The sequence below is a fragment of the Humulus lupulus genome, chromosome 8 (assembly GCF_963169125.1).
Source record: "Humulus lupulus chromosome 8, drHumLupu1.1, whole genome shotgun sequence".
Classification (NCBI taxonomy): Eukaryota; Viridiplantae; Streptophyta; class Magnoliopsida; order Rosales; family Cannabaceae; genus Humulus; species Humulus lupulus.
This window is the reverse complement of record NC_084800.1, coordinates 82540138-82565069: the sequence shown is the minus strand read 5'-3', so window position 1 is coordinate 82565069 and position 24932 is coordinate 82540138. Positions and strand designations below refer to the sequence as shown.

Here is a 24932-nt window from a genome sequence, read left to right as displayed (position 1 = left end):
ATTTATCACCAAATGTCAATTCCCATTACCCAATAACCCGGTAATGCTCTAAATACCCCTTGACTTACTCCAAGTCAAGCTTAAATCCCGTTGTGACTTTCCCACTAGCTTACCTCCTAGGATCGTCTTGTGCTGGGTAACCCTGGCATAACCAGATAATAGCAAAGAACCACGCCCATTTCACATATATGCCAAAAATTCCCGAAATGGCCAAAATATGAAAATCACCCAATTAATCACAAATGGGTTCACATGCATATTTAATACACCTAAACATGCATATTATCATTAAATAGCATAATAAAGAAATTATGGCCCTCCCGGCCTCCTAATAAAGGTCCTAAACCTTATTAGGAAATTTGGGGCATTACACAAAGCCTGGCCCTGAAGATACTAAGGCAAGGGTATTATTGGCCCACTTTGTCAAAGGACTCGATCTCCTACGTCAAGAAGTGTGACAAGTGCCAACGATTCGCCACAATTTCCCGGACTCCCCCAGTTGAGCTGAAGATGATCACTTCCCCATGGCCATTCACGGTCTGGGGTATTGACCTGGTTGGTGCCCTCTCTACTAGAAAGGGAGGAGTTCGCTACGCGGTGGTGGCTATCGACTACTTCACCAAGTGGGCAGAAGCAGAGCCCCTGGCGACGATCACTTCAAAGAGAGTCCTTGACTTCGTGGTCAAGAGCATTATCTTCCGATTCGAGCTGCCAAAGAAGATCGTGTTGGATAATGGAACGCAGTTCGATAGCGACCTCTTCACCAAATTCTGCGAGAGGCACCGCATTGCTAAAAGCTTCTCCTCCGTGGCCTATCCCCAGGCCAATGGGCAGGTCCAGGCTGTCAACAAGACACTAAAGGCGAGCCTTAAGAAAAGACTGGATGAAGCCAAGGGGGTCTGGCCTGAATAGCTCCCCCATGTACAGTGGGCGTACCGGACCTCACATCGAACGCCGACGGGTCATACTCCTTTCTCCCTGGCTTTCGGGAGTGAGGCAGTCCTTCCTGTCGAAGTAAAGGTAGCCTTGCATAGAGTCCATGCATTTGACCAAGACCAGAATGACGAATTGCTCTGCGTATCTCTCGACCTAATTGACGAAAAACGAGAAGCTTCACAGCTGCAGTTCGCGCATTATCAGCAAAAGATCACTCGTTATTTCAACTCAAAGGTCAAGAAACGCGTCTTTGGCGTTGGCGACATGGTCCTCAGAAGAGTCTTCCTAGCCAACAAGGATCCCAAGGACGGAGTGTTGGGACCAAACTGGGAAGGACCCTATCAAATAATCGAGGTCGTGAAAGAATGAACCTTCAAGCTAGCTCTGCTTAACGGAGAAGCAGTCCCACGGACTTGGAACGTTATACACTTAAAGAAATATTATCAATAATATCTTTTTAGGGCTTAGATAGAAAAGCCATCTTTTGTTTATTAAGTAATAAGAGTTCATCTTTTTGCGTTATTGTATATGATTGTGGATGTAACGTCAAGTAACCACGAAAGACCCTTTCTTGATTAATTGGGGGGCATATATCCTGGATATAACCAGGTCCTAAAACTTAGAAGTTAGTTCAAATTGATTGATCAATGTTTTTCTTAAAAAGCACGAGATATCGATAAAGGATTGACGCGAACTAAGTTTTCAAATTAATATCCTAGATATAACCAGGTCCTAAAACTTAGAAGTTAGTTCAAATTGATTGATCGATGTTTTTCTTAAAAAGCACGAGATATCGATAAAGGATTGACGCGAACTAAGTTTTCAAATAAATATCCTGGATATAACCAGGTCCTCAAACTTAGAAGTTAGTTCAAATTGATTGGTCGATGTTTTTCTTAAAATGCATGAGATATCGATAAAGGATTGACGCGAACTAAGTTTTCAAATTAATATCTTGGATACAACCAGGTCCTGAGACTTGGGAGTTGGTTAAAACTAATTAACAAATGTCTTTTTTTTTTTCCCTAAAAAGCATAAGATGTCAATCATAACACCAACAGAAACTAAGTTAAACTGCAAATATATATAAATAGATTAAATAAATCTAAGGAAATCAATTGTCTCGAGGATAAAGAACCTCGTAATATAAAGTTACAAATAAAAATAAAAGAAAAAGGAGCAAAAATCCTAAGCCCCGCCAGGCCGCTCTGATAAAGTCACCCCCTCGCCATCCTGCTCGGTGGCAGTGGAGGTCTCCACGGTCTCGGAGGGCGCCTCTTGTTGAAGGCGAGCTTTAAAATTTTCCAAGAAAGACTCCCACACCTCCAACCCCAGGAAGGAAAAGTCACCATCCTGGTTGAAAGCCCAGCAATGGTACAGCATGGACTCCATGGAGGAGCTGGATAATGCCCTCTCCACCACAAGGACGGTCTTGGCCTCCTCGAGTTCGACCTTCGCGGCGTCCTGGGCGACCTTGGTAGCCTCGGCCTCTAGCAGCTTGGCCCAAGATGCCTCCAGCTCGGCCTGCACAGCCACCAAGCCGGTCTGCGCAACCCTCTCGCTCTCCTGGGTAGTCGCCAGGGCAGCCTTGGCATCCTTCTCCTGTTGTTGAGCGGAGGCAAGGGCGGCCTGGGCTGCTTGGTGCTCGCCCCTGATCTCATCCATCCTGGCCCTGGACCGAGATATGCTCCGGTGGAGAGCCAAAGCTGCCTGCAAGACAAAAAGATAATAAGGCAAGTGCCTTAGAAAAAAAAAACTACAACATAAAGAACCAGTGGTAAAGCAAACTTGTCGTGAGGGTCATCCCCAGTGAAGACTCCATCACATGCTCAGGGCTCCTCGTCTCGATCTCCCACAAGTCCCTCGAGGTGGCATTGTAGCAGTGGTCCACCATGTAGGTCGAGATTTCATAAACCGTCCCCCTAAAGACCTCGGGGACTTTCTCCAAGGCTTGAGGATTGACTGGGACGCGCACGCCGGGAGTTGGGGCTGACAAGGTCCCGGTTGGTACCTCTTGTTCCTGATTAGGGACAGGAGGTCGCGGGGGAGGTGGAGCCATATTCTCCACTGCAGGAGGGGGCAGAAGGACCTTATCTACGGCAGCAGGACCCTGGTTTTTCCCCTTGTCAGGAGACTTGGAGCTGGTCCCGGGGGGAGGAGTTTTCTTGGTCACCCGGAGCCTCTTCACCAAGGGTCCAGACGACCCGGAGGAGGGATTTCCCCCCTGGAACATAGACCGCAGAACGTTGTCCCCGGGCTGCGACATCTCCTCGTCTGAAATAAAAAGCGAATCATTAGTATGCATGTAAAAATACTTTGATAACAAAAAAAATCTAAAGTATGTATTGAAGAGGGTCCTACCCTCCGAGTTAGAGGAGGAATCTATTGTCAAGACCTCCGACCCCGAAGCTTCTACGGGGGAGTCTAAGATAATGACTTCACGAGTGAGAGGAGGCTCTGGGTCCGGATCCGCCTCAGGACTGGACTCCTCTACATACTGCCTAAGACCCAGAGCTACTACACCCTCCAGAAGGGAGGGCCACGACCTAAGATTGGTCCCGTACTCCTAAAAAAAGGCCGACCTAAAGGCCAGAGTATTATCTACTACTACAGTACCCCTAGGGCGGCCCATGTCATAATGCAACATGAGCTGGTCAACACACTGGAGTAGAGTGATGTTGCGATCTGGGTCGTTTTGGTGACGGTGAACGAGTTGGCTGGGGTTAAACCTAGCAAGTCGTAGGTCTGCGGCGGCCCTATCTAAGTCCCTAAATAAGTAAGGGTTACCTTGGCCGGAGGGGTCAGCTGCTGCGACGGACTGAGCCCGCTCCGCATTAACCTCCTGGGCAACCTCAAGAGCACGCTTCCGGCGCACGAGGGGGACCTCATCCTCCTCGTCCTCGTCCTCATCAGCGGCCTCCTCCTCGGGGATGGGCGCCATCTTGCGAGCAGCGGGGATGGGCCGCGGCCTCCTCAAAGCCAGAGTCTGCCCTGGGGAAATTAACTTACACGCCAGCATTGTCTCATCAGACACGAGTTGGCGGTAGTCTTTTTCACTTGGGGGGAGCCCCGCCAAGGTTTCGTACTAACCCCCAAGGGTCACTGACTTAGACGTCCTCGCGAAAATAGTTGCACGGTAGTTTTCAAGTCAGAAACGAATGGAAAGAGACTAATCAACGACAAGCTAGCGAGCTAAAGATAAAAGGAACTTATGAGGACAGTTGAAGTAGTGGTATTTGCAGTTGCGAAACCCCGTTGACATGAAGAATTGATCCTTGAAGTCATTGGGCTGGCTGGGTAGCTCAATGACCGCGGTCGAATTGGGAAAACGGGTCAGGTAGTAGACCCCGTCACCTCGCCCCCGTTGATCCGGGCTGGCTTTAAGGCAGAAAAAGTAGAGGATGTCCGCCGGCGTGGGGACCTCCCATTCCTGCTTCAGGAACAAGTACTTCAACCCCGCTAATAGACGGTAGAAGTTAGGGGGGAGCTGAAAGGGGGCCAGCTTCATGAAATTTAAGAAGTCCGTGAAGTACTGGTCCAAGGGGAGAAAGGCCCCAGCCTTGAGGTGTTCGTCGCTCCAGGCCGCGAACTCCTCATCAAGCGGTGCGCTGCTCCGCTCGCCCTCCAGGGGAGGACGGACGACCAGGGCACCCTTCCCTATCTCGATGTTGTGGGAGAGCATGATTTTATTGACTTTCCCCTGGGTTGTAACCTTCGAGGCAATCCTCTCGGCCTCAAAGAAGGCGTCAGGTCCCACCTCGACCTCCTTCTCCACAGTGGGATTGAAGTGGGGAATTGGGGAGTTTGTTGCCACCTCTTTTCCTTTGCTAGCCTGCTGGGATGACGAGCTGGAGGCATTTTTCTTAAGCATATTCTTCCTGGGTCCCATCTGGTCGCTTAGCGAACAAAGATGAAGTAAGTTTAGAAAAGGAGACCTGAGCATAAGAAAGAATCTATCACGAAGGATGGTTTCCTTTACACGGGCTGAGGTAATCTCAGCCCGCAGCGAGTGAGACCATGCAGTTCTATGAACACGCACCTATGCTCCCCACGGGTCCCCGATTGCTCGGGATCTGTGTGTCAGGAGGGTCAGAATAAAGTATGCCTTGGAAGGAAAGTTTTGAAAGGCAAAACCGCCTGTGAAGTGTGTCTCCTAAGCTACCCGGTTTTTGCACCCCAGAAACTTGTTGTCCTATACAGGCATAAAAAATTTACCCATAAAAATCACCCCAGAACTTTGTCCTATGAGTCATGTTCCTAAGCATTCTCTGTCCTACGGTCGATACCCCTAGGATAAAAACCTATGCAGAAACTACCAGCAAAGAAAAACAACCTATTGCATGCGGCTAAGAAGGAAAGTTTACCTAGGCAAAGAAAAATGGAAACATTTAAAGCATACAAAAAACAGAGGACTTACAGAAGCTTTTGCAGCGTAAAGACTGAAAAGAGCGTCGGGGTTGGAATCCTGGTGGAATCTGTGGAACCAGAGTCACGAGAGAACCCTTATGTCTGAAACTCAGGAACGTCTGGAATAGTGACCGGAAGAAAGAAAGGGTTTTGAGACTGAGAAGAGAGAAGAAAGAAGATGAAAAAAAAAATTCAAATAAAAAGGTGGCTCATGCGAAAGGTGGCCAACCTTATATATACGTAAAAGGCAAAAGAATGAGGACCGTTCGATTGTCTTGTTGTAGGATACGAGGATCACAACTCGAAAGATGAAACGATGGCCGAAGATAGGCTAGGCCATTTAATGCGATTCTCGGAAGACGAACCGTCACTAACCACGACGCTCCACGTATCCGATACCAGCGTAATGGGCGGGACATGAAGAGTCCACAGGGAAACCTAAAAGCCCCCATTGTGGCCACGAGTGATGTCATATGCCACGAGCAGGGCCTTGGGGGGCAAATGTAAGCCCTAAACTTCCACGGGGTATTAGCGAGCTGAGAAAGGGCATAATCCTATCGGCCACGTGGAAGCCACCTACCCGGAGCTGCTGTTACGAGTCTCTAGCTCTTTAGCTCGAGGTCGCTAACGGTTTAGTGAGAATACTCGAAGGCATCGGGTCAGCAGCGTGGATACCACGAGTTGAGACAGCATCGAGCTCGGGGTACGATCTGGAGCTGACACCTCCAACCCTTTATAAAGTCAACCATGCATTGTAAACGTGCGCATATCAAACATCAAGTGTCTACTCCATTCCTGAAATCTCGGACACGCAGCATAAACGTGCGTGTTTAGGCACCCCACGACTGGTTTGGGCCATGCGGCCCATTATCCCCCTTACCTATTGATTAGACCACACTTCATTGTCAGGTTTTAGGAATTAATCATGAATGTCACAGAAGTGACATGATGGGTAAGAGGGTCACGGGATGACCCCCTTTGCCAACACCCAGGTGTCCTCTCCCTATAAATATGGAGACCCTGGGTGTTGCAAGGGGTTGGCTTCTATTTTGTAAAGAAACATCCTGTAAGGAATATAAGAGATATATCAATAATAGTGCCTGGTGGATTAGAATGATTTTAACCTTCGAACCACCTAAAAAAGTATTCGAGTTATAATCTACCTTTGAGAACATTCATATATTACGGTTCATCATTTAACACTAATCCTTCTCTTTATTCATATAATTATCTGTTGCCGAAGAACCGCGTCAACATGATCTACTTACACATTACAGTGTTATGTTCTTTCCAGAACATTAGCAAAGTAGATAAGATTGAATGTATTTGTTACATTAGACTGGACCGATATTGACAGTTGATAGGATAAGTAAACATAACATTATTATATATTCTAGTAATATCATATAGTTGACCATAGGTCAATTCAATCTCAATTTTGAGTGGTTAATATTCTAACTGATTGTATTATTTGAGTTATTTGACTTGTTCGTTACCAGCTTACCCTACGGACTAGCCCATACTTACATCTTGGGAACTCGGTAGTATAATTGAGTGGGAGTGTTAATCATAGATATGAACATCTATAGCTTCTGATGAAGAAGTGAAATGATGATTTCCTTTTAGTTTGGTTTAAGGTGTTAAATGATAGAGATCTCATTTCAGTAATTAATATTAGTTTACTGAAATATCATTTACAAGGAACTAAGTGTTTTAAGGATAAAATACAATGAGGGGTAAAACAGTATTTTAGATTGTCTATAGAGGATTGAGTTACAATTATGATTGTAACAATGGATAATTAATAACGTATCTATATTGCTTATAGAACGTTTTATGAATTGATGAGTGCAATTCCGAGTCTTTAGTCGAGTCTCGAGGAATTAATAAGTTAGTAAATTTATTTGTTAGATTTATGATAACTTATTAAAGCTTGATTTCATAGGCCCATGGTCCCCACTGTACCTTGGATAAAATCATCTAGATAGTCTCAATTAATTGATTTAATTATCAATTAGAATTATTAAAGTTGACCAGATCAATTTTGGATAGTTTCACAGAGTTATGTAATTTAGAGACGAAAAGAGAAATTAGGGTAGATTTATTAATTAAGATAAATTGGTATCTAAATTAATAAATAAGTTTAAATCAATGTTCAAATTATAAATAATTAATTTGATAAGGGATTTGAATAATTATTTAATTAATTAAATCAATAGAAAAAAATACAGGCCTTGATTTTAAGTCCAATGGGCTTATAATCAAATAGGAAATTTCACGGGCCTAAAGCCCATGATAATTTCGACCTAGGGCTGATATTATCTATTATTTTATTGATTTTTTAATTAAATTAAATGGCCTAATTAAGTCTATAAAAGGAGTGCTAAGTGATAGATGAAATTAGATATCTGAAATACAAGTTTCTGATAAGCTTTAGATTCTCTCTAAACATAAGTCATTTTCTAAGTCTTATTGTTCTTTAGTCTTATTCTCTCTATGTATCTATCTTATGTGTTGAGAATTGCTCACTCTAATCTAGGTGATTCTAATGATACTTTGGAAGATTGTGAAGAAAATTGAAGATCAGTTCAGTTTCTTGGTAATACTCTGTAACAAAAAGAATACAAGGGTTAGAGAAACTGAATGAATGACTATTATTCCGCTGCGTATAATGTAAGTATTCTTATCATTATTCTCTCTTTGAATTCAATTTTAGAAACATGTTCTAGGTTGTCTTATATTAACTTGTTTAATATTAGATCTACATGAAAATAAATAAATATCTTGTACAAGTTTCCCAACAAATACTTCCTATCTCTCATTTCATTTTCTGGAATGAGGAATTCTCTTCACAATATCTTATCCAGAGTCACTCTGGACATTGACCGGTATTCACAATTGAAACAATCTAATCCAGGGATTGTACTTGCTTCATTGTCCCAAAAATTTACATATTCGAAGTAAAATACTTGAGTCCAAGTTGTTCCTTCAGGAGGTCAGTCTAACTGAAGGTAACAAACAATTCCAAATCCCCATCTTATATTCATCGCTCTTGATGACCCTTTCCAAAACCTGGGAAAAATGAATAAAGGGTTTTAATCTGACTCTATCGACTCTGATGCCCCGCGGAGACGTATGATCTCCTTTCGCATAAACTCATTCTTATGATAACTCACTCACACATACAAGAGTGTCTTAACTTAACATGTCGAGTCGCAACTTTTCATACCCAATAGTCTTATCTGCAATATGAGGTAATTCATCCATTCTGCCCGTAACCATATCCCTCCATACTAACTCTGTGATACCCTAGAGTCACAGTAGCCCTGTTGGCATCTGATTTTCATCTTTTACTTACTAAAAGGTTAGGAAGTGAGCTTACCAGTATATAGATTTCAGGTCTTAACACACATTCAAACTCCCCTGGATACAACACGCATGAGGGGCGGTATAAGACTCATCCAGAATCTTCACCTTGATGCTAGCATCCATCAGAACAAGTATCCGATCCCTCATATCTTAACTCTTCCATGTTAAAATAGTAAGGTTCCTAGCCATTCCTATAAAATCTTATTTCCTATATATCATTGCCCATAGAGGTACATCTGTCAATTATCAATCACAGATTCTATACCAATCTCGATCGTGACCTCATCTGACTTTACTGTAGTCTATGACGAATCATACAACTGGCACAAACCTTTCTAACTCAAGGTGTCAGCCTCCACGTTAGTTTTCTCTGAGTAATAAATGATTTCACTATGAGTCCTTCACTAGTTCCCACTAGTGTCTTTGTCTCATATTCAACCCCTTATGGGTGACAAAGCTCCACCTTCGCAGTCACCCAAGCCTCCTACAAAGAAGAAGAAGAAGAAGATGACGAAGAAGAAGAAGAAAAATGAGGGGTGGAGCTTAGGCTAGATCTAGGAAGATGAAGAAGAGGAGGAGGAGGAGGAGGATGAGTTGTAGTGGCTTAGGTTAGATCTAAACTTTTCAATTTTGTTTAAATTTTCTGTTAGGTTAGATTTAGGGTTTTTATGTTTTTAATTGGATTTAGGGTTTCTAAGTGAAATTGTTTTATTTTTATTTAAGTTTCAATTTGATTAATGTTATAATTTTATGGTTTAAAATTAGGTTATAAGTTTGTCTTTAGCTTTAATTTTGAGTTTTGTTGATTAGAATGATTTTAAATATTTTAATTAGTTAAAATATATTTTTTAAATTATATATCAATTTTTTATTAATTGTTAATTTAATAAATATTTTATTTCAAATTATTAAAAAAAAATAATTTATAAAAGTAAGGGTATTTTGGTCATATTCAAAAAAAGTTTTATTGAAATTGGGCTCATGATATTATTTTGTTCCATTATGCAAAACACAAGGTCTAAATTGTCATTTAACAAAACAAATGATCCGATCAGTTACTTTTGCATAATATATGGTCCAAAATAGTATTTACCCATTGCTAAAAGAAAAATACCACATCCTACCGTGAAGGAAAACTTGCTTTTAGAAAACAATAAAAGACTAAATAAAAAAGAAAATTACCAATTTGATACCTATGTTTTTTCCGAATACGTGATCGACTTCTGTGTTTTGTCAGATGACAATTCAGATTCTGTGTTTTATAAAATGAATCAAAATATTACCCTATACAAAAATTCAAATATAATATTTCATTCTCAGCTCATCGATCACTTTGTCCGCTTCTCTGAATCCATCATATCGCTATCGACCTAAAGATTGATTTTATAATTGGAAATATTTTGACCAAAATCAAGTCTATGATATTATTTTGATCCATTTTGTAAAGCACATGGTCTGAATTATCATTTAACAAAATATAAAGCGCGATCGCGTTATTGGAAAAAATATTGGCCGAAATGGTATTTCCAAAAAAAAAAAAGAAGAAAAAGAACACCTTTGTGACATAAAACTTATAAAACAATTAATTATTTACCCGGCCAAGGTCAGCCGTTGTAAGTTTTAAGGTTAAAAATGTTGCCTCATTTCAAACTACTGCTTCTTCTTCTTCTTCTTCTTCTTCAACAATCACTCCCTAAACCCAAACACAGTGCTTCTTTATCCAAACCTATTCCTTCTTTCCTCAATTTCACACAAAAACCCTTAAACCCCTAAATTCTCTCTCTGCCGCCTCTGCCTCTCCAGTTTCCTACTCCGGCCGCCCAACTTCGCCGGTTCTCAGCCCTTCTACGCTCTCAGGTATCTTCCGTTAGTTACTCTTTTTTATACGTGTATATGTATATATATATACTTTATCTATATTCTATTCATTAAATTCATATTTAGTAATGAAAAGTCATATCCCCCTCTACATGTATGTATATATATAAAAAAACAATTTGGAAAAAAAAAACCATCTGAATTCTGAAACTTTCAAGATTTTTCAGAGCAAAATTGCGGTCTTTCGCAAAATGTTCAACCCTAAATCATAATGTGAGGGTTTCTACTGAAGGAAGTTATAGTATCATGATGTACAGAACATTGTAAGTATGCCGTATCGACTTACTATTACATCGGTGCACACCGTCGTCAGAAGTAACTTTACTGTGTTTATTTTTACAGAACGACGATCCGACTGCGTTCGTTTCCCGATTCGTTGCGTAAATCAATAACACAAGAACATGTATGACTGTATTTGTAAATTTTCCACTATTCCCAATTTTTGTATGTTTGAAACTTTTAATTTTAAGTAAGTTTTTTTTTTTTTTGATAAATCAAATCATGTGAGATGAATTTTTAAATTTGAATAATTACTGATATTAAAATGATGAATGTACTGGCAGGGATGGAGTGGTGCGGCAAAGGAAGCAATGTTGTCTCGAAATTTTACAACTTCTAAACGTAATCTTTAACAATTCTTTGGTTGGCTTCAGCTTGTGATTTTAGTAGAAGTAGTAGTAGATTAGTGTAACCTTTCCACATAAGACGTTTGATGCTAAGAACTCAATAGATCATAAATTAGTGTTTGCCTATTTTCGAGCACAGATCTTGTATTATTGTCTCAATATAAAAAGCTTTCCAATCTTCATTCTGTTAGCTTGCAATTTTTAGTTTGAATTGTGCTTAATAAGATTTAGATAAATTGTTGGTTTGTAACAAGCATGAAAGAATGATTGTGAAGGCTGAAAATGTATCTAAATTCATACACAAATTCCTTTAGGATTTTGTACAACTTCCTTAAACTTATATGCTATTATGCTCTGTGGTATGGAGCAGACTCAATCACAAAATCCATGCAGATGCAAATTGTTGATGCGCTATGCTCTGGTGAAAGAAGCAAAGCTTCCAGTCTGCTTTTAAGTCTTCGTCATGAAAATTACTCTCTAAGGGCTAATGATTTTGTTTTCATCCTTAACTACTGTGCAAGATCACCTGACCCATTGGTAAGCTCCTTATTGTAGTCATTTCATTTTCTTTTCTTAGAGGTTGAGCTTTTAGTTGTCTTTAAATTAATCTATCATGTCATTACTGTTAATGGCTCTGGAATGAAAAATAGAATATAAAAAATGTCACTGGATCAAATCTATCATGCCAATTCTGTTGGATGTTCTTGAATAAAAAAGTCACATGCACATTTCTTTTTGTTGTAGTTTGTCATGGAGACTTGGAGAGTGATGGAAGAAAATGAGATCAGCCCGGATACCATAACTTCCTTGCTTATGATGCGTGCACTCTGCAAAGGCGGTTACCTGGATGAGGTTAATTCCATGAGATACATGCATATTCTCACACACTCACACAAGAAGAAGAAGATCACATAATTTAAAAGTGTTTTTCTCGCTATGCTTAATGACTGTATTGGCTATTTATTAACGTTAGTTATTATATTTTCTTTCTTTCTTTCTATTTGGTGGTTATATTTTTAGAATCATGAATTATAATCCCTGAAATATAAGAATGAAACTCAAGAATGTTTTTCAGTATATTCTTTTTTTTAATCAACTTTAAGTACAATGAAGGAACTGATGTTGTGTCTTCCTGCTTTACATGTTCAGGCATTAAATTTGATAAATTTTCTTGGAGAAAGTCTTGGCATTTACCCGCTCCTATGTATTTACAATAGTTTTTTGGGTGCCTGTGCCGAAACACAAAGTATAGGTCATGCTAATCAATGTTTGGATCTGATGGATCGTAGAATGGTAGGGAAAAATGAAGTTACTTACTCAGAGCTTCTCAAGGTGAGCAAAATTGACTGCTACTGTCATCTTATTTTCATTCTTCAGGTAATGTTGTTGTGATGTCTTGTCAGATTACAACCATTGCCTTTGAATTTCAGTTAGCAGTTTCGCAAAAGAACTTGTCAGCGGTCCAAGAGATATGGAAGGAGTGTTTCAGAAATTACAGTCTCAACATTTTCTCTCTCAAAAGATTTATTTGGTCTTTTACTAGACTGGGAGATCTAAAATCTGCTTATGATGCTTTGCAGCAGATGGTGTTTTTAGCCATCAGGGGTAGCACTTCATTTAGCAGTACTGAAGGAAAGCTTTGTTTTTCCAGATTAGACATTCCCATCCCTTCAAAACATGAATGGAAACAATTTTATTTGACCAAGTTGGACAATGATGCTAGTAATAAAGACCAGGCCTCCGTATTTAGTGTCAAAGTTAGAGAGACTGCTCATGTTCAAGTAAGAATGCCAAATCCTTGTGAAAGTAAGCCTGTTATGAAAGCTCTGAGGCAGTCTTTCAATGATGTCATTAGCGCGTGTGTCTATTTAAATAATAATGGTCTTGCAGAGCCATTGTTAGCACAGGTATAAAATTCTTTTGTTTTGAGCTTGTACAATGTTCTTTTATTTATTCTTTAATTTGGTACAACATGAAAATGCAAGAAGAAAGATTCTTTTTCCTGTGGTACTCGTAAGTCTCACAAAGTGTGATGAGTCAGTCAAATTCACTTTTCTCATGCTTCCTTTTCCTTTTATTTTGGCTCAACTTTACTTAGAGCTTCGTCTTAATGAGTTCTGTATGTTTCTTCTTGTTAGATGCAAGTGTTGGGTTTGCAACCATCAAGTAAAACCTACGATGGTTTTATTAGAGCAGTTGTTTCTGAGAGGGGGTACAGTGCTGGCATGGAATTGGTAATTTCTTTATGTTTGCTCTATGAATTTATCTTTCCTTTAAGTTTTTTCGAAACTAGATATATTTCTTTTTAAATAGATTATTGTATTCAAGATAGAAATAGATTTTAACTTGGTATGTTGTGTGATTTGCAGTTGAAAATTATGCAACACAAAAATTTGAAAGCATTCGACCGGACTGTTGCAACCCTTTCAGTGAGTTGCAGTAAAGCTCTAGAGTTGGATTTAGCTGAGGCTCTGCTTCACCGAGTATCCAAATGCCCATATCCACACCCTTTTAATGTTTTTTTTGCTGCATGCGACACATTGGTGGGTTGAATTTTTATAATATCTGTGAATCTGGAATACACATTTTCATCAACATCTTTTTATTTTTTATTATATATATATTTATATATATATATATTTTCCTACCCACTTAGATTTCAATGACATTTGTAGCATTTTTCATTTTGCTATCAATCTAATATTGTTGCTTAAATATGCAGGACCAACCTGAGCGTGCTGTGCGGGTATTGGCCAAGATGAGAAATCTAAAACTTCTGCCAGATATTAGGACATATGAGCTTCTGTTTTCTTTATTTGGTAATGTGAATGCCCCGTATGAAAAGGGAAATATGTTGTCACATCTAGATGTTGCTAAAAGAATAAATGCCATAGAAATGGATATGGCAAAAAACGGTGTCCAGCACAGTCATTTATCAATGAAGAACTTGGTAATTTTAGCTTCCATGTTTAAATAAATGTTGAAAATCAGTACCTATTTGTGTATGTATATACTTTTGAATTTTGATTTTTCCCAAATTCTATTTCTATTTCATTCAATTTTGGTTCCTGCTAACATTATTTTTAAATCATATAACCTTTAGCTATATCTGATATATTTTTATTCCTTGTGGTCTGGAGCTTATTGAATGCTTCTCTTGTTAAATCTATCTTTCAGTTGAAAGCCCTTGGAGCAGAGGAGATGATAAAAGAACTTATCCACTACTTCCATGTTGCAGAAAGTCTATTCAGTCGTAGCAAAATATATCTTGGAACACCCATTTACAATACGGTGTTGCATTATCTTGTTGAAGCTAAGGAAGTAGGTACTTTAAACCATGTTTTCTCTTCCATTTTTCTCATTATGAAGTCTTATATTTTTGTCCAGTGGTTGGTTACAAGCTATCTTCCTTGAAATTCAGAGTGACATGGCAATTGAACTATTCAAACATATGAAGTCTTGCAGTGTCTTGCCCAACGATGCAACTTATAATATAATGATTGATTGCTGTAGTACCTTAGGAAGCTTCAGATCTGTTTGTGCTCTTGTTTCCATGATGATTCGTGATGGGTTTTATCCACAGGCATTGACTTTCACTGCTCTAATGAAGGTATCTTTGATATTCTGCTAACATAGCCTGATTTTTTTTTATGTCGGCTTGGAAAAATTTATGCTCCTATGTGTGTGATACAAATGTCTATTCACGAAAAGTTCTAACCTTCTACTCCTTTCAGTGTGATATAGTGATTTCTTATTAATTCTGAACTTCTCATGTTTGGATTTATTTATACGAGTTTTTAGAATTAAATTGTTTGTTACTCTTGTAGACGCATTAGTTGATTCATGTATGTCCTGATAGTAGTAATTGTTCTTCATAATTATTTTTTTCTATTAATTTTCTCTTGTTGTCAGCTGTTTTTAACCAATTGTGCTATTATGGAAATTTTGTTGTCTATACACTGTTATTCCTTATCATACTTGATTTGGTATATAGTAGTTCCAAGTCTATTGCAACACACCTCTTGGTCACCCTAGGATTTATAAGTTACACCTAACACAAGTGGCCTTTAGGTGTTATGCTTAAATATGTTGTTTAGCTTGTTAAGCAGTATCAATGTTACTGATTTTTCTGTGCGACTCAGTGACTCTACTTTGTTCCAGATTCTACTGGAGTATGAGAATTATAGTGAAGCTTTAAACCTTTTGGAACAAGCCATTTCAGAAGGAATTCAACTTGATGTTTTGTTGTTTAATACCATTCTTAAGAAAGCATGTGAAAAGGTACTGAATTTCTTTTCTTCTCTTTTATTTTTCACTCTACAAAGGGTTTTAAAGAGTTCTTAACCTAGAAATTAACCAGCAGAAATAAATTCAGTTTGAATTTGTTTATTGATAAACTATTATATAGATTGAATACCACGAATATAAACAATTATAAAGTGTTGTACTTTTATATCCAATATTTTTTTTGTTGGTAAATATACCTAATGTTTTCAAAATGTTGTATTTTTAATATCTATTTTTGTCTTGTGGTGAATATATCCAATATTTTCAAAATGTTGTACTTTTATACTTATTTTTTTTATTATTTTAAGAAATAATAAGAAAGTATTGGGAAAATATAGGTTTTTAATTATTTTTTAAATTTTAAATTATTTTCACTTTCCTACACTTTCTCAAAATAATTATGTAAATTATAAAGTAATAAAAAATTCATTTAAAATTGTAAAATTAATAAAAAATGATTTAAAGTTTAAAAATAATTAAAAACTTATATTTATCTTTCACTTTTAAAAAAAAAATATATAGCTTTTTAATTATTTTTTATTAATTTTAAAATCTTAAATGATTTTTTTGAAAAAGAATAGGAAAGTGAAAAAGATTTAAATTTTGAAAAATAATTAAAACCCTATCTATTTCCTTTAATTTCTTATTATTTCTCAAAATAATAATAAAAAAATATGTATAAAAGTAACATTTTGAAAACATTGATATATTTATTACAAATTTTATTTTTGTTTGTATAAAAGTACAATATTTTGAAAACATTAAGTATATTTACCACACAAAAAAAAGTAATAAAAGTACAACATTTTGTAATCATTGGGTATTTTAGCGACCATTTACTCTAAACTATAATAAGAAAGTTGAGAAACAAAGTATGATAAAAATAGAACTTTGGAATTGCTGTCAAATGGGAAGATTGGGAAATACATATTGTGATGCAACTCTCAACATGATAAAACCACCAACTGTAACTTTTAGAACTAATATATTTATTGTCTTGATATTGATATTCCAAGCCCATGTATTGGGAGATCATAGTTGTTTATTATGTATTGATGATGCTTTTCTTTTTATGGATATCAGGGGATGCTTGATGTGATTGAGTTTGTTGTTGAGCAAATGCACCAAGAAAAAATTCAGCCAGACTCATCAACCTGTAACTACGTGTTCTCGGCATACCATGGCCGTGGTTTTCACAGCACAGCCGTGGAAGCATTGCAAGTATTGAGCATGCGTATGTTAGGAAAAGAATATGGCGATCTTTCGAAAGAGATGGAGCTCGAATACAATTTTATCCTTGCTGAAGAGATGGAAGCTGAATCAAGAATATTTGATCTGTTTGAAAATTTCCAGGAGGACCGAGCTGTTGCCCTTCTGAATTTGAGATGGTGTGCCATGCTTGGTTTTTCAATTTCTTGGTCACCTAATGAGAGTTCATGGGCCAAAAGACTCTCAACTAACTATAATACCCGGAAAGGACACAGTTGACAGCTAACACAAAATTGGTAATATTCCTAGCAATTTGTTTTTTTTTTTGAAGTGCTGTGCTGAGTTAAAATTAACTGGGTCTGCTCGGCAAGGCATAATCTTTGGCCAGAGTTACGTTGTGGATGACTACCCAGTAGTAGTACTCTTTGGCTGGCAAACTTAGCCGGGGCTCCAAGGTATGCCATCGGAGGCTACCTCATTCATTCTGGTATTCATTTTTATTTATTAATTTTGTTTTTTTATATAATTTAAATGCTCTAACATAAGATGGGAAAATTCTTGGGATGTATATTTTCAAGTCCCTGTTAGAATTTTAAATACCAATTGTATCATCCTGGTTGCAGTTTCTGTGGAACTTCGACTAGCGAAGAGCAAAGTAATAATTGAAATTAATTTGGTATTGTTACTTCATATATATATGTATTTATGTAAGTTTGTGTTGAGACTTACGAATCGGTTGTAAACTAATCACAACACTAAAAAAGTAAAAAAAAGAAGAAAAAAAAACTCAACCTCTCATATAAATGTTTGAGAAATTTAAATAAAATAACACATATTTCAATAACTTTGAAATAACATAAAAAAAAAAAAACCAAACGAGTTATTGCCACGATTTCCTATAGTAAGAAGGTAAATTTGGTTAATATCAGTGGTGATTATGAGAAATATCCATTACACTAGTTTTTTGGCAGGAGATGCTCTAAGTTTTTAGCTCCCAGTAAAATTGAATTTATTAGTAAACATAATAATAATAATAAAAAAGTCACGAATAAGAACAAAAAAGAGAATGAGGATGTTATCAGGTTCTCATTGGGCTTTTCAAGTATGGCTGTGTGAAATCATTCAAACTTTCTAATCATCCAAACCATAGAATGTCAATTTGCAAATCATAGCTTACTTCAATATTCCTTTGTTGATCAAATGAACTAATGATAAACAATGTACTCATTATTATTATGAGCGATGTTGAATAAAATAAGTACACTATGTTGGCTAATTAATACCTCATTGATAATGATATTTAATATTTCATTTGGCCAAGATACATATCTATAGGACGATTTTGGCCCTTCTCCTTCATCAAATTCTTTTTCTTTTTGAAATGGAGGCCATAACATGTTCGAATGTGTAACAAACTAATAACAATAGTTGTAAAAAATAATTATAATAACACATTTCCATGATTAGTAATATTGAACTAATTAAGACGATATAATTACAGTGGCTAGCTAATTGTACTCTAGTAATCCTTCCGAGAAAGGTATATCAGTGTCAGGCAACCAAGTTTCCCCCATTATAAAATTATTTAGAGTGAAATTCAAAGCTTCAGTATTGTTCATCAGAACAAAACCTGGCCAATCAACCCTCATACCAGTATTAGAACCTGGACCATAATTCTCAAACTCTCCATAAAAAAGGGTATCCAATCCAAACGTACCATTCCACTCCAACCACCCAACCAACGTCACCAAACTCCCAATGTATGATTGCATGTAAACAGTCCTAGAGTACTCCTTCCATGGCCTCCCAAGGTAGCTTAGAGTCGTATAGTTTGAGTCATCAACTGCGAGGTCTGGCGCAGCTTCTATGGTGCAATTATGGATAGAGATTCCAGTGTTTTGGTTGGGGTCATTCCGACCTTGAGCCGTGATGACATTTCTTTGGTGCGACATGGGTCTACGAGCTAGGATTATGCAGTTTTGGAAGACGGCAGCAGCATTGCCAAAGATGAAATCTACGGTGCCATAGATGTGGCAGTCTCGGTAAAATTGCCTTAGGGAATGGACGTAGAGAGTGTCTTGGTAGCCCTCGATGCTGCACCTGTAAAATATGGAGAGGTCAGCTTGGTTCCGAACTGCCACGGCTTGGTGCTTCTCTGGACCGGCTGTGTTCTTGAATGTCATATCTAAGCCGATGAAGTGGTCTCCGGCAACAGCTACAGTAAGTCACAACGATCGATGTAGTCATATATAGAAATTTGATGTTATTATTGTTATATCCTACTTAATTATATCATAGTATTGTTTAATTATAATCCTAATTAATTTGACCTTTTAAGTAATCAACAACTATATATGTTCATTATTACACATATATTGATCATTTTATTATATACTAAGATCAACTATACATATCTAAGATAAGGTGAAAGTTAAGGTCAACAAAATGGCTAAAATTATGAGATTCCATGTCTCGATAATCTACTCTTATTCAATGACGAAGTCGGGATTAATCTAGAGAAGTGAATTATAAATAATAATAATATAAAATATTATAAAGTTTAAATAAATATAAGTAAATTGTAGCTTTCTTTCAAAAAAAAAAAAATTCTAACGCATGCAAAATTTTATCCTTATAGTATATATAATATAAATATACATCTTTCTCATTCCTCAATTATTTTAAATTTAATTAATTATATGATTTATTTTCTGACAAAAATTAATTGTAATGGAAAATAGTAATGTAAAAAGAGTACATATTATAATAAAATTTTACACGTGACATGTCTTTTGAACTTTTAATGCATTTATTTAAGGTAAGACCTATAACAAAGAAAAGCTATACTAGAGAATTGATAAGAAATACCACAATCTAATATTGTTATTGTTATTGTTAGAATCTAATATTAAGTTTATTTGAATTTAATAAATAGTATTGAGTATCGTTATAATCAATTATGAGATGTCACTTCATATAGTGAGTGTTGGGTACCTTAAAGTATCAAATAGTAACACTTATAACATAACACTAGATGTAAGATTTTGGTATAATATTTAAGTGCATATATATATATATGATCATTATTATTAAAAGTATATATATTATTCATACTTACCAAAGGTTGAACTATTGTAAGTAGTCCAACCGTCAACGACACTGCGGTTGGCAGAAACGACAGTGGAGTTGATGCCATCTCCAAGCAGCATAATATTCTTCTTACAGCTTGGAACGACAATATTTTCTTGGTAGTATCCTTGCGTGGCATAAATTATGAAATAGCCATCTTCTGGCTTCAAATTCTTGGGTGCTGCTGCAATGGCCTCTCCTATGGTTGTGAAGTCTTTGGTGCCATCTTTGCTCACAATAACAGAGTCGTTTACCATAATTCCATTCCCTTCCATTTCTAAAACAATCCTTTCTGATTTCCTTCTGCATGATGTTCTAAATGATGATGACCTGCACTTGTTATTTCTGGACTGTTTCTGTAAACTCTGCAACAATTGAAAAATTTATCCAAAATAATATTCTTCTCAGTTAGAAATTGTTAAAAATGATGCCTTGCACTTATTTTTAATCAAAATTTTCATTTAAAATGACAAAACAAAATAGTTATTATTATTATTATTTATTTTTTAATTTAAGTTTTTTAATCAAATTATAAATAAATACTAATGTAATTTAAGTGATAGTATTTTTATGGTTCAAAAGAAAATTGACTAAAAACAAACAGATGAAATAATTTGTTATTTTTTTTAGTTTTTTTTTTGGAAGCTTGAAGTTAAATTTAGTAATAGATATTTAAAGTGGTAATTTTTTTTTTATCATTTATTGGACCTGTAATGACATCACTCTAGCATTTTTCACAAACTTCTAAATGTTAGTCGAAAATTTAAGACACATTCAAAGACAAGGGATATTTATAAATGTTCAAAACTATGTATAGCTACTTAAATGATGATATTAAATAAAATTTATAAATAAGCTAGTCATAGTTATGATTATGAACTAGCTAGTAAGTACGTATTGAAAAGATATATGTAGCGAGGTTAATTAGGTTTTGATCAATTTATTATATGCAGACACCAATCCATCACATCAAATGGAAAGAACATTAATTAACTACTCCATTCATTAGGTATATATGTTTATAGATGCACATGTGAGTGTGACACCGATAGTACCAATTAATAGTTGATGTCCTACTAGTATAAATAGTGTCACGTGTCTCTTTCTTTAAAATTAAATGAAAAACCAAACGTAATTTGGTATGTGATTACCCTCATTTTGAATTTTTGATGTCTTATGTTTATTCAATTACACCTTCTATTCATCTATGATATAATAAGAATATAACACTTATTAAACATTGTTTAAGAAATTTGGATTGATGAAGATTCCAATACCTATAATATATGCATTGTGTCAGTCAGTCGTTCGTGAGCAAATATTTCTGTTCACTAACAAATATTTTTGTTAGTCAAAAGATATGCTTGTGAGACTTGAATTCTTTCTTGAATATGTATTATAATTATTTTAGATTAGATTAAATCAATAATGATCTAAAAATAATTAATAGATAAAAGTTTTACTAATTGATTGATGTGTGCTTTCAATTTAAGTAGTTTAATTAAGTAACTGAAAAATACAATTAATGAATAAAAAACAATTAATTCTTTATGCAAGAATGTACAGTAAGAAAGGCACCTAATAAATAAGTCCAAATTGTTCAATCACGCACACAACACAAACATTCCAATAAAAGCACTTTTCTTCCAATAAATAGAAAGACTTACACATCAATAAACTTTTATGTAAATCCATAACTATATCGGTACGGTACCATAATTAGCATTAATAATAAAAAAGTGTTGTCATAGGACACTTATTACTTGGTATTTATTAAATGGTTCAGGATGCCCAACACTATATATATATATATATATATATATATATATATATATATATATTATAGGGAAATTCTACAGCTGACATTTTTACCCTATTCGATTACAGGGGACATCTTTGTTTTTTTGTATTTCGATAAGTTATAAATCAAATTTGTTATATGATGGTATATTTACAGTTATAATAGATTTTTATTAATTTAAATTTTTTTTTAAATAATTTACATTGTTGAAAAATAGAGTTTAAAATAGTGAGTTATGCACAGATTTAAAAAAATAGGCACACGTGCAACTATGTTTTCAATATTGTAAATTATTTAGAATTTCTCAAAAACTGATAGGATGATTGCTATAACTACAATATATACCGTTATATAGAAAAATTTAGATTATAATTTTTCCTCCTGCCGAAAACATAAACGCCCCTACCGGTAGAGACAAAAGTGGCGCCCCTACTATAAAATTCCCCATAAATTATAATAAGTGAGATCCAAACAAAACAATAATATAATTTATCTATCAAATTACATAAATTTTAATCATAAAACCCAACGATAATCGTTTTTATTTTTAATTTTAATAATTACTACATTTTTTGAAACATTAAAATTTGATTTTTGTTTTAAATAAATAACACTATTTTAAAGGGTAACATTGAAATATTTTTAACTGTTAATTAAGCAAAGTGTACGTGAATTTAAATGTTGCAAGACAAGTAATGATGTTTAGAAGACAAAACAATATGTTTAAGAGAATTGCTAATGAGCATTACTAATGCCCAACACCACAAAAAAAGTAGCATATCGCTATTGATACAATTTAATATCGGGTCTCACATATTTGAATTAATAAATATTATGAGGTATCATTAACCAATTATAGAATGTCACCTTATATGGTATTAGGCACCTTATAAGGTGCCAAACACTATAAGTCCAACTTTATAAATGAGAATTGCTAAGGAGTATCACTAGTGCCTAACACCATAAGAAGCTAATATACCGCTATTCGTGCAATTCAATTATCAAATTTTATTTATTTAAATTTAATAAATATTATATGTATTATTAACCATTCATGTAGTGTCACTCCATGTGTTGTTGGCAAAATAGCAACACTCCTTATAAATACTAAGACATATCTATAGAAACACAATCTTATATCGTTTGTGGTGCTCGATAAATGAATATACCAATAACGCCAAGCAAAAACATGCTTTCTTCTTTCTCTTGAAACGAGCTACCAAGTTGCTTTTTTTTTTTTTACATTTTCAAGAACAGGGATAGCATATATATATATATATATATATGTTCGAAGAATGTAAACGCACACATATACGTAAGGTTATTGTTTTTGTTTTAGAATAGATTTATATCTACCTATTTGTGTGTGTATATATATAATAACTATAAACAAATTGAAGGACAGGCGGTCTAGTTGGTATGTTTTTTCTTCTTTTTTACTTGGAACGTGGTATGTTTTAATTTCAAACAATCTTTACCTTACTCTTAATATATATATATATAAAAGTAGTTTAAAAACATGTCATATGTGTACGTACTTATTTTGTACCTATAAAGTGTGTGTCTCTAATGATTTTATTTATTGTTACTAATTAAAGAAAAATAACCTATACTTTAGGGCACTTCTGGTATGTGTTAATTTTAAATTTGTTTAGGCAACCGCGGGCCATGCACATGCACAATAACTTATAACTTATTCAGAATAATTTTTTGTTTAACATTGCATGTGTAAGTTACCACATAAATTTAAATGGATTTGGATAATTTACTAATTTGTTTCTGAGCATATATATGAGCTAAATTTGTTTCTTGTAAATATTTTATATATGTACCTAACAAAAATAACTGTCATATCATATATCGAAATAATTTGCCGAACTATATATATAATAATTAAATGTTTTTTCAAAATAAAAAAAAATTATAATTTTGTTTTGTCCTAGTTACTGATAAGTGGAATCCTTATTAGGTTTTACTTAAAAAAATCATAGGAAAACAATGTGATATCAATAAATGTAAGTTTTTGAATATTTAATTTGTAACTTAGATCAATGAAAAGTCTGACCAATAAGTAGCAAACTTCGAATATACCACTACTAATAATAATGACAATAAATAAATTATAAAAATACGACGTCGTTATGCGTACCTTGATCAATTGAGCAAGTGGCTCCCGGCGGGGGTTGGCCTCGTGGGGTGGAAATCGACCATCGGGACCTTTCTGTCTGCGGCGGTGCTTCGCATTCCTACTTAGCGCGTGCGTCACAAGCCCCAAAGACACACTGTAAAGCTTGCTCACGTCAAAGATCACCGGCTCCGAAAGCACCACCACCGTCCCATTTCCGACACTCCGTCGCAGCAAAACGCCGCTCTTGGCCTCCACCAGCCCCTCATAGCACGTCTCTTGGTTCGTCACAATGGCGCTCAGCCGCGAACGGACCTGTTGGACGAGCTCTTCCGACGACGGCAACTCGGTTGATCGGAGATCCTCCGATATGGACTCGAGAAACACGACATTGAGCGCGAAGAGCTGCCGGCAGTCCTCCATCGCGCCGGCTTCTCTCTGGCCAATGGAGCTCCGGTAGTGTTGGAGGAATCGGTCAGCTGAGCTGGTCATTTTCCGTGCCTGCTTCAAGCATTGCTTGATGGAGAATTTGCTGTAAGTGTAGGGATCGGCTGGCGACGAAGGGGAGTGTTTGATGGAGGAGAGAATTGAGCGGCATAGCTTTGGGTAGAGAGAGTACTTGCAGGTGGCGGACGTCGATGGCTGAGATGGTGAGGAGGAGTTATGACCCAGCGGAGACGCTCCGGTGGTGGTGGCGGTGGCGGTGGAGGTCACAAGAGAGGTTATGAAGAGGAATAAAAAGATATTAAAGGGTTTGATGAGTAGAGTCGTCATGGTGAAAATTGAATGAGAGTAGATATAGACATTATGGTGTTATTTGTTTGTTTTGGGAATGAATTTATAGAGAAAAGGTGGTGAAGCCGGTTTACAAGCAATTACTACACGGAATAAATGCAATAAACATTGTATATTTTTTTACTTGAGTCGAGGACAACTTGTACCTTTTACCTTCTTATTTTTGGTCTAGATTTAACTTTTAGAATACCATATTTTAAATTATGTACCTAAATATTAAATATATTGACATGTTATGCAATATTTTGATGAATATTTTGGTGCACTATTATTATTTTTAATTTTTATGACTAAATTATTAAACTTTAATTGAAATTTGAATAAATCAATTAATGAAATAGTGATGATAAAATATAGAAGAATTATAATT

At 35.8% G+C, this 24932-nt stretch overlaps 2 protein-coding genes across 5 annotated transcripts; one reads left to right on the top strand and one right to left on the bottom strand.

Annotated features, from left to right (window-relative positions):
• The first annotated feature begins 10353 nt into the window (after nt 1–10353).
• Nucleotides 10354–17440, top strand: LOC133797959 (pentatricopeptide repeat-containing protein At1g76280). Of its 4 annotated transcripts, none has more exons than XM_062236101.1 (15): nt 10357–10569; nt 10758–10853; nt 10933–10993; nt 11154–11211; nt 11587–11753; nt 11961–12068; nt 12366–12548; nt 12647–13123; nt 13355–13450; nt 13586–13759; nt 13939–14166; nt 14394–14537; nt 14638–14826; nt 15378–15497; nt 16587–17440. In XM_062236101.1, exons 2-15 carry the CDS (start codon nt 10837–10839, stop codon nt 16989–16991), a joined length of 2427 nt encoding a protein of 808 aa, XP_062092085.1. In that variant the 5' UTR covers nt 10357–10569; nt 10758–10836; the 3' UTR covers nt 16992–17440. The 4 variants fall into 4 exon arrangements, with proteins under 4 accessions (XP_062092088.1, XP_062092085.1, XP_062092086.1 ...); XM_062236102.1 differs by having other exon boundaries at nt 10749–10853; XM_062236104.1 differs by lacking the exon at nt 16587–17440 and having other exon boundaries at nt 10354–10569; nt 15359–15485.
• Nucleotides 17441–18172: 732 nt separating this feature from the next.
• On the bottom strand, nt 18173–24585 carry LOC133797958 (pectinesterase-like). Its single transcript, XM_062236100.1, has 3 exons — nt 23792–24585; nt 19831–20206; nt 18173–18927 (listed from the first exon to the last, which is right to left on the bottom strand). The coding sequence occupies exons 1-3, from the start codon at nt 24539–24541 to the stop codon at nt 18221–18223; spliced, it is 1833 nt and encodes a 610-aa protein (XP_062092084.1). The 5' UTR covers nt 24542–24585; the 3' UTR covers nt 18173–18220.
• Nucleotides 24586–24932: the final 347 nt, after the last annotated feature.

What these genes read in the sequence shown, in the direction of transcription:
- LOC133797959 (XM_062236101.1), top strand. An exon ending in TTGCTGCATGCGACACATTG is followed by an intron (nt 13,760 to 13,938) that starts GTGGGTTGAATT and finishes TTAAATATGCAG; the next exon opens with GACCAACCTGAGCGTGCTGT. An exon ending in TTAAGAAAGCATGTGAAAAG is followed by an intron (nt 15,498 to 16,586) that starts GTACTGAATTTC and finishes TATGGATATCAG; the next exon opens with GGGATGCTTGATGTGATTGA.
- LOC133797958 (XM_062236100.1), bottom strand. Translation starts at nt 24,541, where the DNA reads ATGACGACTCTACTCATCAAACCCTTTAATATCTTTTTATTCCTCTTC. An exon ending in CACTTGCTCAATTGATCAAG is followed by an intron (nt 20,207 to 23,791) that starts GTACGCATAACG and finishes CAATTGTTGCAG; the next exon opens with AGTTTACAGAAACAGTCCAG. An exon ending in TTACAATAGTTCAACCTTTG is followed by an intron (nt 18,928 to 19,830) that starts GTAAGTATGAAT and finishes GACTTACTGTAG; the next exon opens with CTGTTGCCGGAGACCACTTC.